Source organism: Brassica napus, chromosome C6 (assembly GCF_020379485.1).
Source record: "Brassica napus cultivar Da-Ae chromosome C6, Da-Ae, whole genome shotgun sequence".
Lineage (NCBI taxonomy): Eukaryota > Viridiplantae > Streptophyta > Magnoliopsida > Brassicales > Brassicaceae > Brassica > Brassica napus.
The window spans coordinates 8,709,575-8,722,178 of record NC_063449.1 but is presented as its reverse complement, the minus strand read 5'-3'; the positions used below and the strand labels follow the sequence as shown (position 1 = coordinate 8,722,178).

Sequence of the window (12,604 nt, the reverse complement as noted above, 5' to 3'; positions counted from 1 at the left end):
GAAAAATATTATACTATAGGGACAACTTAGTGATGGTTTTATACCATAAGAACAACTATGTTGTTTTTTTTGTTCCGTAACGTCTATTTGTAAATTAAAAGAGTAAAAATGTGATTTAATGTAAAAATTACATTGAAAATGTAAAATGACATTTTTTTGAAACAAAATAAAAAAAAACTAAAATGACATTCTTTATGCATCAGAGGGAGTTTGTCTCTATGAAATTAATTTGACTATTGGTATAATGTTTTATTATTCATTTTAACTTGAAATTATGTAATTTGTGCTAAAACTTACATTGAAGTTTATTTGAAGCATAAACAATGAGATTTATCAAAATCTAAGATTTGCTGCAATAATTGCAATTGTTTCACCTAAAAGCTACCCCTTTGCTAGTTAATCCGAAAGAGTAGCCAGAAGGGAATGCGACTTAATTAGCATTAATTGCGTTAATTTGGGAAGTCAGTAATCATAATTAGAGTAAAATTATACCACATGGAAGATCACTGGTCGCTATAGATCCAGATATGTTTCACGTTGGTCACAGCTCACAATGTCCCTCTCATTTTTGGTCCAGGTTTTATCCATCGTCGTTCTTCGCTCTCTCAACATTCACATCTCCATTACCTTATCCTCTCCAATTATACTTGGGTCCGCTAAACCCAAATATCTGGCCTTAAACCGACGGTTCAATGATTCTGTTTAATTTGCTTAATTTTACTAGTTTTTTTTTTCTTTTTTTTTACTAGTTCGTTGACCTGAAAAATAGGACTTCAGGATTCATTGTTAAAAATCTGCAGCTTCACAAACGATTATGGGTAACATTATCACGTATTTATACGTATATATTTTTTTCAATCACTCATGTCGTTATTACCAACAGCTACGTGAAACAGGCGATAACATAAAGAGCATCTTTATCGGGGGTATTTAGGAAGATTTTTAGGGGGGAAATGTGGGGTGGGTCCTACAAAATGGGAAGAAATGTAGCTTCCTGTCACGAAATAAGAGACGTGTGTTGTAGATTTTTTACACTGTTTTGCGGGCTCCACGACACGTGACGGCCCGCGATTGGTTCTTTTTTTTTTATAAACAGATAAAATAAAAAAAAAAATTTAAGAAGTGGAACTGAGTTTCCGCGACGCTGATGCTCTAAATACTATACAATAAAACAATAAACCAATGATTAGAAACTCATGTCCAACTCACTATATAACTTATATTGCTAAAAGTAGTTTTTCTTTATCAATCACTAGGCGTGGATATTTAGCAATATGCTCCTATATATATACTAGGACATGCAAAAGGTTTTTTGTGCTTCCATTTGCAAACTAGTCTCCTTCATTAGTTTACATACAAAAGTCTTCAATAATGGCCGGTATTGACTTTTCCTGTGAAGACTCCTTTAAGTTGGTGTCTTTGAAAGCTTACCTCGCCGAGTTCATCTCCACTTTGCTCTTTGTTTTCGCCGGCGTTGGCTCCGCCATTGCTTTTGGTTTGTTCTCTATCTCTCAATCCGCACCATGTGCAACCTATAGATATTATAACCATTTAACCAACCAAACTGAGGTGTTACATTCATCATATCAAAACATTTGATCTATTTTGTAACTATGAGTCAATACTAAATGAGTGTGACAATTATATTTTGTATAATGTAGGGAAGCTAACGAATAATGCGGCTCTTGATGCGCCCGGTCTAGTTGCGATTGCCGTTTGCCACGGTTTTGCCCTCTTCGTCGCGGTTTCCATCGCAGCAAACCACTCCGGTGGTCATGTGAACCCAGCCGTCACCTTTGGCCTTGTTCTGGGTGGAAAATTGAAAATCGTCACAGGAGTTTGCTATTGGGTTGCTCAGCTTCTTGGCTCCACCGCTGCTTGTTTCCTTCTTAAATTTGTCACCGGTGGTTTGGTATGTTCTATTACCATACAGTATCGTACATTTATGAAAACTTGCTTTTCTATTATTTTTATCAATGTTCTAAAGAAAATGTCTAGGCGCTAAGCGTTGAGCCGCCACCCACTTAGCTAATGATATTCCTGTTATTTTAGATATATAGAAATAGCTATCCTGAACACTGATTTTTATATTAACAAACGCTTTAAACATGGATAACGCAGGCGATTCCAATCCACAGCGTTGCGGCTGGAGTAGGGTCCACTGAAGGAGTAGTGATGGAGATCATAATCACATTTGCATTGGTCTACACTGTTTACGCCACAGCCGTTGATCCCAAGAATGGCACTCTCGGAATCATCGCACCACTTGCTATTGGTCTCATCGTCGGTGCTAACATTCTTGCCGCTGGCCCGTTCTCTGGTGGTTCCATGAACCCTGCTCGTTCCTTTGGACCAGCTCTTGTGGCTGGTGACTTTTCAGGACATTGGGTCTATTGGGTCGGTCCACTTGTTGGTGGTGGACTCGCTGGAGTTATATACTCCAACGCTTTTATCGCCGAGTCCAACCAAGAGACTGAGTCTGAGCATGTTCCTCTTATCTCTGCTTAAATGATTCTTGATTCTGATTCATATTTTATCAATTTTTAGTTTGGTTTTCTTTCTTCTTAATCTTGTCCTTGTTTTTTTTTGGAAAGTTAATTTGGTGCTTGTTTGAGTTTGGTTACAAGTGATTGTTTGCATATCTCTTTTCTTGTAAACTTGTATAATATATTTGATGTTCGCGAGTCAGTCCGTAGAATACAAACCTACCAACAAAAACTAACCTCTAAATCTAACGTCGCATGCATCCAGCCATACAGTTGACAAAACTATTTAAAACGATATGATTGTATACGCAAATCAGTTTTACTCTTGCTAATTTGAATGAATATTAATTCATTCTGAGATAAATAGAAATGTATTCAATCAAACATTAGAAATGATCCATGTATTGGATTATATTTTGATGTTAAAAAGTTTTAAATGAAGAATCACCGGGGCTTCTAGCTCTGGTGGTAAAGAGCTCACGGCTGTGAGTTTCGCCACCTGGATTCAAAACCCGGCCACTGGAGAATTTACATGCGGACCCCCAACGCCCGAGACCGAAGACCGTTCACGGTGAGCCACATAGTGACGCCCTGGCAGCGTCCTTGCTCGCTTCGGTCTCTAGTCTGGACCACCACGGTGGGGCCAGGACACTCGGTTATCAAAAAAAAGAATCATTACGGTTACATAAACTGGTTTGGTTGGTTCATATTACGGCAAGCATATGATTTGGACCGATAATGTTGGGTACCGATGTGTTGAATATATATGTGGCTCACTAAGAACACATAAGGTGCACATGCACCCGCATCAATTTCAAAATTTTGTATATTCCTTAACAAATTTGATATATATGTCAATTGCACTCTACAAGTTCATACCAACAATGGTATTTGTGCTTGTGCACCCAGTGAAAAAAACGTTTTGGATTCACCCATGTGTCCAACTTAAAATTTGGGAAGAAATGAAAAAGCTCTAGCTAGAGAGGGTTTGAATCTCTGACCTTCAATAGAAGCAAAGCAAGCAATATACTAATATACCTCAGCATTGCACACTGACCATCGACATAATATCCGGACCCGAAGAACCAAATCCAAATTAAAAAATAGAATCAAACCTGAACTGAAGCTAGTAATAAATAAAAACGGATCCAAAATTTTGACATTTAAGAACTGAATCTGAACACGACAAGAATCAAAATAGTTTGGATGCCCGGAAATATTTAAATCACAATTATATACTTAAATATATTAATTATTATTAAATCTAATATCCAAAAAAAACTAAAATATGCGAAAATACTCAAAAGTTTCTATAATACACAAAATATCTACAAATATTTAAAACACCAAAACATCTAAATATCTACTGAACTAATTTTCTGTTAATATTAGATATTTAGCATACACACTATTCAAATTTATATTGTACATTGTTTTATTTTTGAATTTTGGGGCCTTTAAAATATATTTGGATTTTTAAATTTGTGTACATATTTTAAACGAATATACGAACTGAACCCACAAAGATTCCAGCCCAGTCTGAACCAAAATTTCTAAATATCCGAATGAGGCTTAACTCTCTAGCCCCGAAAATCTAAAATCCTAATAGACCCGAACCACCCTAAACCAAAACATAGCTTTGTTTTGTTTGGCTGATTTCTCTTGTTAACCATGTATACCAGCCAACCACAACTGAATCTAATGTAGCAATATAACAACCTGAGAAATGTTGTATGGCATGCAACTTCGATTAGTTGTATGGCATACAATCTAATGTGCCATACAACTTCGGTTATTTGTATGGCACACAGCCAATTGATGATGCATTTTGCAAACAAACACATCCAATGGGTATTAGTTCATATATAGTAGAATCGAAATGTTGTACGACCTACCTGAATATATAGGCAACATGAAATTTGAGAATGAAAAAAAAAACACACGAGAGATATTGTACATTATCTTATTTTTGAATTTTGGAGCCTTTATTTTATTTGGATTTTTTTAATTTGTTACGAATATCCGAACTGAACCCACAAAAATTTCAGCCCAATCTAAACCGAAATTTTTAAATATCCGAATGAGGCTTAACTCTCTAGTCCCGAGAATCTGAAATTTGAATAGACCCAAACCACCCTAGACCAGAATATAGCTTCGTTTTGTTCGCCTTGGTTCTCTTGTTCATGTATACCAGACAACCACAACTGAATCTAATGTAACACTATAACAACCTGAGAAATGTCTAGTTGTATGGCACACAGACAATTGATGATGCATTCTGCAACAAAACACATCCACTGGCAATTTGTTCAGCATGAAATTTGAGGAATAATGGGAAAAAAAAAAAGAAAACGCCCCAGGGAAGGGGGTATGAACCTCCGACCTTGTGGTTAACAGCCACACGCTCTAGCCATCCGAGCTACTGAAGCTTGCTGTAAATTCATCATATTAAAAAATATATAAATAATAAAAGTTAACTCTATTGACTTGGCCGCCTAAACCCTATTTGCGGAACAGAGAAGAACTTAGAGAGTTTCTTCTTCAGAGAGATGATATTAAACAGAAGCCTACGACTTCTCCTCCTCTCTTGTCCCTTAAAGTCGTCTCCTTTCCTTCTTCCTCGCAGACCCTTCTCTGCTTCATATCCAATGGAGAAGAACAAAGCCAAGAACGGTTCAAAGTCATCTCCTTTCGAGTTCAACAAGAGAAGAGCTGATGGGTTCGACGAAACAGGCAAGGCCAAGAAGAATCTCGAACGAAAAACACGCAAGCTCAATCCCAACACTACTGCTTACGCACAGGTTGTTAACATTACAGATTCTTTTTTTTGTTTGTTGTGTAAATTTAAAAATTAATCCTTTTTTTTTAAATAGGTCCTTGGAACGGGAATGGATACACAAGATACTTCGTCTTCTGTATTACTCTTCTTTGATAAACAAAGATTCATCTTCAATGCTGGAGAGGTAAGACTCTCTTTTACACAGATGTTCTGTAATGATTACTGATCTCTCACTTGTTAGTTTTATTGTATATTCAGGGCTTGCAACGTTTCTGTACAGAACATAAGATCAAACTATCAAAGGTAAGTATCACCAAGACTCCTCTGTTTACTCTCTCTGTTTGTGTTGTAATGAGATGAGTTTGGACTGTTACAGATAGATCATGTCTTTTTTTTTGTCTTTGTGATGATATGAGTTTGAAATTTGATGGTTGTCTGAATCATTACAGATAGATCATGTGTTTCTGTCTCGTGTCTGCTCAGAGACTGCTGGTGGACTTCCAGGTTTGTTCTTGCTTTTGACTTTGTTGCTTGAGCTTTTAGTTTATGGTATAAATTCTTGAAAATCTCTTGTTTTGATGGCATAGGTCTTTTACTAACTCTTGCTGGTATCGGTGAAGAAGGGCTTTCGGTGAGTATTCTTGTCAAGTCATGTGTGCAATGTTCAAAAAAACGCTAGGCTCTAACTAGAATGATTATTGATTAGGTGGACGTTTAGAATGATTTTTTGAACGCCTAAACTGATTTTTTTCAAAATCGTTTCGTTTATACCCGATTTGCTGTGTGTGCAGCCGCCTAAACCGATTTTAGAACACTGCTTATTTGTGTTTCTTTGTGTATGATGTTGCTGAAATTTCTCATTGTTTTTTTGGTACGTTAGGTGAATGTATGGGGACCTTCAGATCTTAAGTTACTTGTTGATGCAATGAAGTGTTTTATTCCACGCGCTGCTATGGTTCACACACGTAGTTTTGGTCCCTCGAGTACACCTGATCCTACTGTTCTTGTGGATGACGAAGTTGTGAAAATATCAGCCATTACCTTAGAGCCACCTCGCTCTATGGAAGAAGAATCTTGCAGCAAATCCGGCGAGATCTCTGTCGTGTATGTATGTGAATTAGCTGAGATAATGGGCAAGTTTGACTTAGAGAAGGCCAAGAAAGTCTTTGGTGTAAGGCCTGGTCCAAAGTATAGTAAACTTCAGTGTGGAGAATCAGTGAGATCTGATGAAAAGGATATTACGGTATGTTGGTTGATTCAGTTACTATTGTTCCTCTCTTTGAATGGATTATAATAGACTGTGTATGCTTTTGGTCTTTAAGGTTTATCCGAGTGATGTGATGGGACCTTCAGTTCCTGGTCCCATTGTTCTCCTTGTGGACTGTCCAACCGAGTCACACGTTGCACAGCTCTTATCAGCTAAGTCTTTGGAGAGTTACTATTCGTGTTCTGGCGATAGAGGGAAGTTGGTGAATTGTATTATACATCTAAGTCCATCTTCAGTAACAAGTAGTCCTACTTACCAAAACTGGATGCAGAGGTTTCATTCGACTCAACACATTCTTGCTGGACACCAAAGGTTACTCTCTTGTCTTCTTTGTTTCTCATCAAAAATTGATACTCCCTCCGTTTCAAATTAGATGTTGTTCTAGTTTTTTTCATTTCAATTAAGAAAATAGTTACATGTTTAGTTTTGCCCTTATTTAATTATTAGAATTCTATTGTTTTTATTTTTTTCTTAATTTATGTAGGCGTAAAAGCAATAAATTAGTGATGACTTAAATTGCATTGAAATCTGGAAACCATACTTATTTTGTAACCGATTTTTTTCTACAGCACTTAATATGAAACGATGGGAGTAGTTAATTTGCTTTGGTGCTAATGTTTTCGTTTGGGGTGTTCAGGAAGAATATGGAGTTTCCAATTCTGAAAGCAAGTTCAAGAATCGCTGCAAGACTTAACTACTTATGCCCACAGTTCTTTCCTGCTCCTGGCTTTTGGCCTCCTCAACATGTTACAAACTCAATAGTTGATTCCACCCCTTCAGACCAGGTTGCTAAATGCTATTCTCATACAATTTTTTATGCAATGTGTTGAATTAAGTTTGATGTGTGTTAGGATTTGATGTTGTCTATTCATGTTGTAACAGGATTCAAATCTTGGTAAAAGCTTTTCTGCTGAAAATCTCCTCAAGGTATCAACACTCTCAGAAACTTTAGCTTTAAAATTTTTAGAAGTTGAAGTCTATTTATATAGACCAAATCAATGTTTAAAAAATCGGCGTTTTATAGGAGATTATTTATTACGCAGATGCCTGACCAATTTTTTGTATGCCTTACTATTTTTTTTTTAAATTGTTTGTTTTGCTTATGCCCGATTTGCTAGGCGATAATTAGGCGTTGTATAGGAGATTATTGATTAAGCAGATGCCTAGACCGCAACGATTTTTTTTTAAAATCTATCTTTGGCTCTTTCAAAGTTTCCTTAACTATTGAATTTTTTTTCTTTATTGTGGGCAGTTCACTTTGCGTCCTTATGCTCATCTTGGGATGGATAGATCTTGCATCCCTCCTGAACTGACATCCTCACTAGTACTGGATGAGCTGCTTTCAGAAATTCCTGAGATCAAAGATAAAACCGAAGAAATCAAGCAGTTGTGGAACAAACCAAACGGTGAGACAGAGAGCAACACTCTTCTTCCAAGCTGTCTTGAAAACATTAGACGAGACGATATGGAGATTGTTCTTCTAGGCACTGGCTCTTCCCAGCCTTCAAAATACAGAAACGTCAGCGCCATTTACATTGACTTATTCTCTAAAGGCAGTCTTCTCCTAGACTGTGGTGAAGGAACCTTGGGGCAGCTTAAAAGAAGATACGGTTTAGATGGTGCTGATGAGGCCGTTAGAAAACTGAGATGTATATGGATCTCTCACATCCACGCTGATCACCATGCGGGTCTCGCGAGGATCCTAGCTCTCAGATGCAAGCTTCTGAAAGGAGTGGCTCATGAGCCAGCGATTGTGGTGGGACCGAGGTCGCTTAAACACTTTCTTGATGCTTATCAAAGACTGGAGGAGTTGGATATGGAGTTTCTTGATTGTAGAAGCACCACAAAGACTTCTTGGGCTTCTTTAGAAGGCGGCAAGGAAGAGGGTTCTTTGTTTAGTAAAGGAAGTCCTATGCAGAGTGTCTTCAAAACTCCCATGACGGATCTGCCATGTTTGAAGAATCTGAAGAAGGTTCTTGGCGAAATTGGTGTGGAGGATTTGATTAGCTTCCCTGTTGTTCATTGTCCTCAAGCCTTTGGTGTCGTTGTAAAAGCAGCGGAGAGATTGAACAGCGTTGGAAAACGTATCCCTGGATGGAAGATGGTTTACTCAGGCGACACAAGACCTTGTCCTGAGGTTGTGGAAGCATCACAAGATGCAACAGTTCTTATACACGAGGTAAAAAGTTTTATAAACTCGTCTTTTTACATATATGACTAGCCTTAGGCATTGGGTTCTCGGTTCTGGGGTTCTAGAGGTCTAGGATCCGTTCGGGTATTTAGAATGTTTGGTTCAGTTTCGGTTATTTTGGTTTTCAGTTCGGTTAGGATAACAAAGTTGGGAACTGGCTAATATCCAAAGTTTTAGATCCCATTCAGTTCTGGTTCGGTTCCGGTTTTTTGATTAATTCGGGTAAGAAGTCAGAAAAGTTTTGGATTAAATATCAATTTTTCGGTTTTCGGATAAAATTTTGGTTTTTACCGCTCTTGTCACATTTTTACAGGCAACATTTGAAGATGATTTGATAGATGAAGCATTGGCAAAAAACCACAGCACGACTAAAGAAGCAATTGATATGGGATCTTCTGCGGGTGTGTATAGGATTGTTCTCACGCATTTTAGCCAGAGATATCCAAAGATTCCGGTGATTGACGAGTCTCATATGCATAACACTTGCATTGCCTTTGATTTGATGAGCATAAACGTGGCGGATTTGCAAGTGCTTCCTAAGGTTTTACCATATTTCAAGACTTTGTTTAAAGATGAGATCATTGAGGAAGATATAGATGATATCGCTTTGGAAGAAGCTTTGTGATGGTATACTTATCAAATAGTGCAATAGGTTGTTGTTAACTCTTACTTCTTGTTCGTTTGTTCATTGTTTTCAGTTTTGTAGGATTACAACAGTAGTTGTTGTCTTGTGAAACGTTTTTGAAATTTGCACTATAGTTTTGACTTTAACTGCAGTAGTATAACATATACTTTTGCTTTTAGAAGCTCCCAGTATGATCTTGTTTGAACTGGGATTTAGAAACAAGAGAATGTAGGGAACTAGTTTTTACATTTTCATTAGTAATGTTATAGCTCTACTAGTTTAACTTTTGCATCTATACAAGAAAGTATACCTTTTATTTCTCTATGTAATATACCCAACAGAGAGAAAAGCAACAAACAAAACTAAAACATAAAAAATAAAAGAGAAGGTTGTGAGGATAGAACATTGCAGTTGCTAGTTGCTGAGGAAGCACCTTGTCTTAACCTGAGAGAAACTTTGTTTCTGTGTCTGTGTGTGAACTTTTGCCCTTTCTAGGAAGATAAAAGAGAGAGGCAACAATGTATATTTTGCTTTGTCTTTGAATGCTATCTAGGATGCTGAATTATCACTAGAACTGAATCTTTTTGCCTTTCATAGTTTGAATGTGGCATTGGCTGCAAACACAGACACATAAAACTCAGGCTTAGATGATGATCCAATGGAAGAAGAGCATACGCTGTGTAATGACTTACCACTCCAATGTTCCATTCATGACTTCTGAATTCTTTAAATGTTTTTTCATCCATTTCCTGTATATTCAGTAAGAGGTTTTATCTAATCCAAGAGATATCATAAGATAAAAGAAGTTAAGATTGTGACATTTACCATGCTGTAAATTGGAGGGATAATTGTATTATCTTTGGGTTTTAGTGTAGGCATGACTGAGAACCGTGGGGCCATGTCCTGAGACCTGAAAGTCCATCTGCCAAGATTGGTATTGTTTAGTCCTTGATCAAACCAAGAACAGAGAAATGCACTGAGATTATAACTTACCCAATATAGAGAAAGATGCAAAACTGAGCCCACTCTCGAATCAGTAGCCTGAGCCAATAGTTCTGCGAGGAGTTATCCATGTTCATATATATCTGCCAGAAGTAAAGGTGAGTGTGAGTATATAACGATAAAGCAGCAAATTCAAAACATGCTCATACCACAGTTTCTGCCATTGCTACTATCTGCATAGCTCCTTGAAACTTTCTGAAGAACACGCAAAGATAAATATAACTCTTGGTTAGCAGTTTATCTACTTCCATCCACCACAAGTGTACTAAGAAATAGAAGAACGTACTTGAACATGATGTATTTAGCATAGACAGCATCATGCATAGCTTGAACATTCTCATCCTCGATGAAACTCAGTTGTTCTCGTAACACCGATAAGTTTTGTGATATATGGTGGAAAATAACATAGAATGAGATCATGTAGTTAAGTATCAGAAGCACTGCGAAGTAAGGAACAGAAGCTCTGTATCCAACGAGAGTCAAGTAAAAGACACAACCAAGTGAAGCTGTGGTTCTACGTTCTGTCAACGAGAGCCGTTCACACGTGATGCAGTAACCGTGAGAGATGAGTAAAAAGGAAACAAACGAAGCTGTCTGAAACAGAACACCAGTCACATATACACCAAAAGACATCCAAAGAGAGCATATTTGGTGGTGAAAACATGAATGCCTGCCCACCCAAAAACCGGTTCAACCCAATTAAATATAAAGTTTTTCAAAGAGAACATTAATGGTAAGTAGTATTAACTGCTTACCAAAAGAGGAAAGATAGGGTTAGCTGTAATGCTTTGATCAAAGGAACTGAAGCAAGAATCCATTGTAAGCTATTTGTCTGCTCTAAAACAAAACAGAACACATAATAATCAAAACCAAACCAAACTCTGTGTCTCTTCAAATCTTGAAATCAAGAACTGAGACATAAAGGTAGAGATGATAATGGACCTGAAAATTGCGGTTCTTGAAAGTGTTAACCGTCCAAGAACAAGCGGAGAGAGACCAGATCGATAGAAAAGTCAAGTAGAGAATAGGGAGATGACGATATGAATCATCGACGCCATTGATGCCGTGAGATTCTTCCATACAGAGCTTTAATCTCGCTGAAGAACGAGAAAAACCTTTTTTTTAAAGGAAAATTCTGTTTTTGTTTTAAAAGCTTTCACACATTTGTGTTGGGGTTCTTAATTTTTTCTATATATGAATCTCTTTACTATTGACACTTGTCTTTTCCATTAGTTTTTGGATAAACTAATTAAATTATTAATATTTTAATTGAGAGTTAACTGCCGTTAGATTAATTCCACTAATGTCGAAAAAGAAAGATTAATTCCACTAATCTCTCCAACCAATTATTCAGTTTCGTTCCAAGTATTAAAATTGCAACTATTTAGTTTTCCTGTATTTAAATTTTTTATACTAATCCGGAATTTGTATCTTATAAGCTCTAATGCTATTTTGTTGTTAAAAAAGAAGCTATAATGCTATTTTTATATAAAAACGAATACTGAATAACTAGATTGATTAAAGAATTTATTTTGTCTATTTTTAGCCAACTTCGTCATATCCTTATGTTATATGTTTCATTCCACTGATAATGTCCCCTCCCACTAATTATTCAGTTTCATTTCATGTATTAAAATTGCGAGTTTTTTTCGTTTTCTTTCAAGTATTTAAATCTGTACAATCAAAAAATAATCTGAAACTCATAGTATTCTTTTACCACATGTTTTTTTTATAAAATTAAAATCATAGATACTAAACTGATAAAAACATTAATTTGGTTAATTTTAGCCATTTTTATTAAGTTAGTAGAACAATAATAATATGTTGGTGAAACGGTTTTTTTGATACAAAATAATAATAAAGATGTATTTTATGGTTTGAGTAGACGAAAATTTCGGGGAGCATAAAAAGAAGGTGGAGGGGAGAGCAGACATGCGAACAAAATGGCCATCCAACTAACCCACTCTTTGTCGTTGAGTTTTGATCACCAAAACCTTTTGTTTTCCTGTTTTTATTCTATTCTATTTGTATTTTTTAATGTAATTTTTGTTGACCGGTTTTTTAATTTCGTGGTGCAGTTGCCACTTAAATCAATCATACGTGGATATTTTATAATTTTTTAGATTAAACAGGAACGTGGAAGACACTACTCAGCAAATTAGGTCAAAACATCAAATATGGTGGGAAAATAAAAAATAAAAACCTTCGGTTCATATATTTGGACAAGTGCTGCAAGACAATAATAGTAATCAAA

At 36.5% G+C, this 12,604-nt stretch overlaps 3 protein-coding genes across 4 annotated transcripts; 2 read left to right on the top strand and 1 right to left on the bottom strand.

The window, feature by feature from the left end:
- Window positions 1-1,186: 1,186 nt before the first annotated feature.
- Window positions 1,187-2,688, top strand: LOC106404516 (aquaporin TIP2-1). Its single transcript, XM_013845241.3, has 3 exons — window positions 1,187-1,495; window positions 1,662-1,912; window positions 2,122-2,688. The coding sequence occupies exons 1-3, from the start codon at window positions 1,372-1,374 to the stop codon at window positions 2,506-2,508; spliced, it is 762 nt and encodes a 253-aa protein (XP_013700695.1). The 5' UTR covers window positions 1,187-1,371; the 3' UTR covers window positions 2,509-2,688.
- A 2,281-nt stretch (window positions 2,689-4,969) lies between these two features.
- LOC106406620 (tRNase Z TRZ3, mitochondrial-like) lies at window positions 4,970-9,523 on the top strand. 2 transcript variants are annotated; one of them, XM_048760459.1, is made up of 11 exons: window positions 4,970-5,287; window positions 5,360-5,449; window positions 5,524-5,568; window positions 5,715-5,769; window positions 5,853-5,896; window positions 6,146-6,508; window positions 6,588-6,844; window positions 7,170-7,317; window positions 7,415-7,459; window positions 7,785-8,711; window positions 8,852-9,073. In XM_048760459.1, exons 1-11 carry the CDS (start codon window positions 5,036-5,038, stop codon window positions 8,858-8,860), a joined length of 2,235 nt encoding a protein of 744 aa, XP_048616416.1. In that variant the 5' UTR covers window positions 4,970-5,035; the 3' UTR covers window positions 8,861-9,073. The 2 variants fall into 2 exon arrangements, with proteins under 2 accessions (XP_048616416.1, XP_013702766.1); XM_013847312.3 differs by having other exon boundaries at window positions 4,974-5,287; window positions 9,037-9,523.
- A 52-nt stretch (window positions 9,524-9,575) lies between these two features.
- LOC106406621 lies at window positions 9,576-11,534 on the bottom strand. Its single transcript, XM_013847313.3, has 8 exons — window positions 11,293-11,534; window positions 11,106-11,182; window positions 10,637-11,020; window positions 10,500-10,545; window positions 10,342-10,433; window positions 10,174-10,270; window positions 10,041-10,097; window positions 9,576-9,962 (listed from the first exon to the last, which is right to left on the bottom strand). The coding sequence occupies exons 1-8, from the start codon at window positions 11,428-11,430 to the stop codon at window positions 9,894-9,896; spliced, it is 960 nt and encodes a 319-aa protein (XP_013702767.1). The 5' UTR covers window positions 11,431-11,534; the 3' UTR covers window positions 9,576-9,893.
- Window positions 11,535-12,604: the final 1,070 nt, after the last annotated feature.

Coding starts and splice junctions, on each gene's coding strand:
- LOC106404516 (XM_013845241.3), top strand. CDS start 1,372: ATGGCCGGTATTGACTTTTCCTGTGAAGACTCCTTTAAGTTGGTGTCT. Junction 1,496..1,661: donor TGGCTCCGCCATTGCTTTTG/GTTTGTTCTCTA, acceptor TGTATAATGTAG/GGAAGCTAACGAATAATGCG. Junction 1,913..2,121: donor AATTTGTCACCGGTGGTTTG/GTATGTTCTATT, acceptor TGGATAACGCAG/GCGATTCCAATCCACAGCGT.
- LOC106406620 (XM_013847312.3), top strand. CDS start 5,036: ATGATATTAAACAGAAGCCTACGACTTCTCCTCCTCTCTTGTCCCTTA. Junction 6,509..6,587: donor CTGATGAAAAGGATATTACG/GTATGTTGGTTG, acceptor TTGGTCTTTAAG/GTTTATCCGAGTGATGTGAT. Junction 7,318..7,414: donor ATTCCACCCCTTCAGACCAG/GTTGCTAAATGC, acceptor ATGTTGTAACAG/GATTCAAATCTTGGTAAAAG.
- LOC106406621 (XM_013847313.3), bottom strand. CDS start 11,430: ATGGAAGAATCTCACGGCATCAATGGCGTCGATGATTCATATCGTCAT. Junction 11,183..11,292: donor TCAAGAACCGCAATTTTCAG/GTCCATTATCAT, acceptor GTTTTAGAGCAG/ACAAATAGCTTACAATGGAT. Junction 10,098..10,173: donor TCCCTCCAATTTACAGCATG/GTAAATGTCACA, acceptor CTGAATATACAG/GAAATGGATGAAAAAACATT.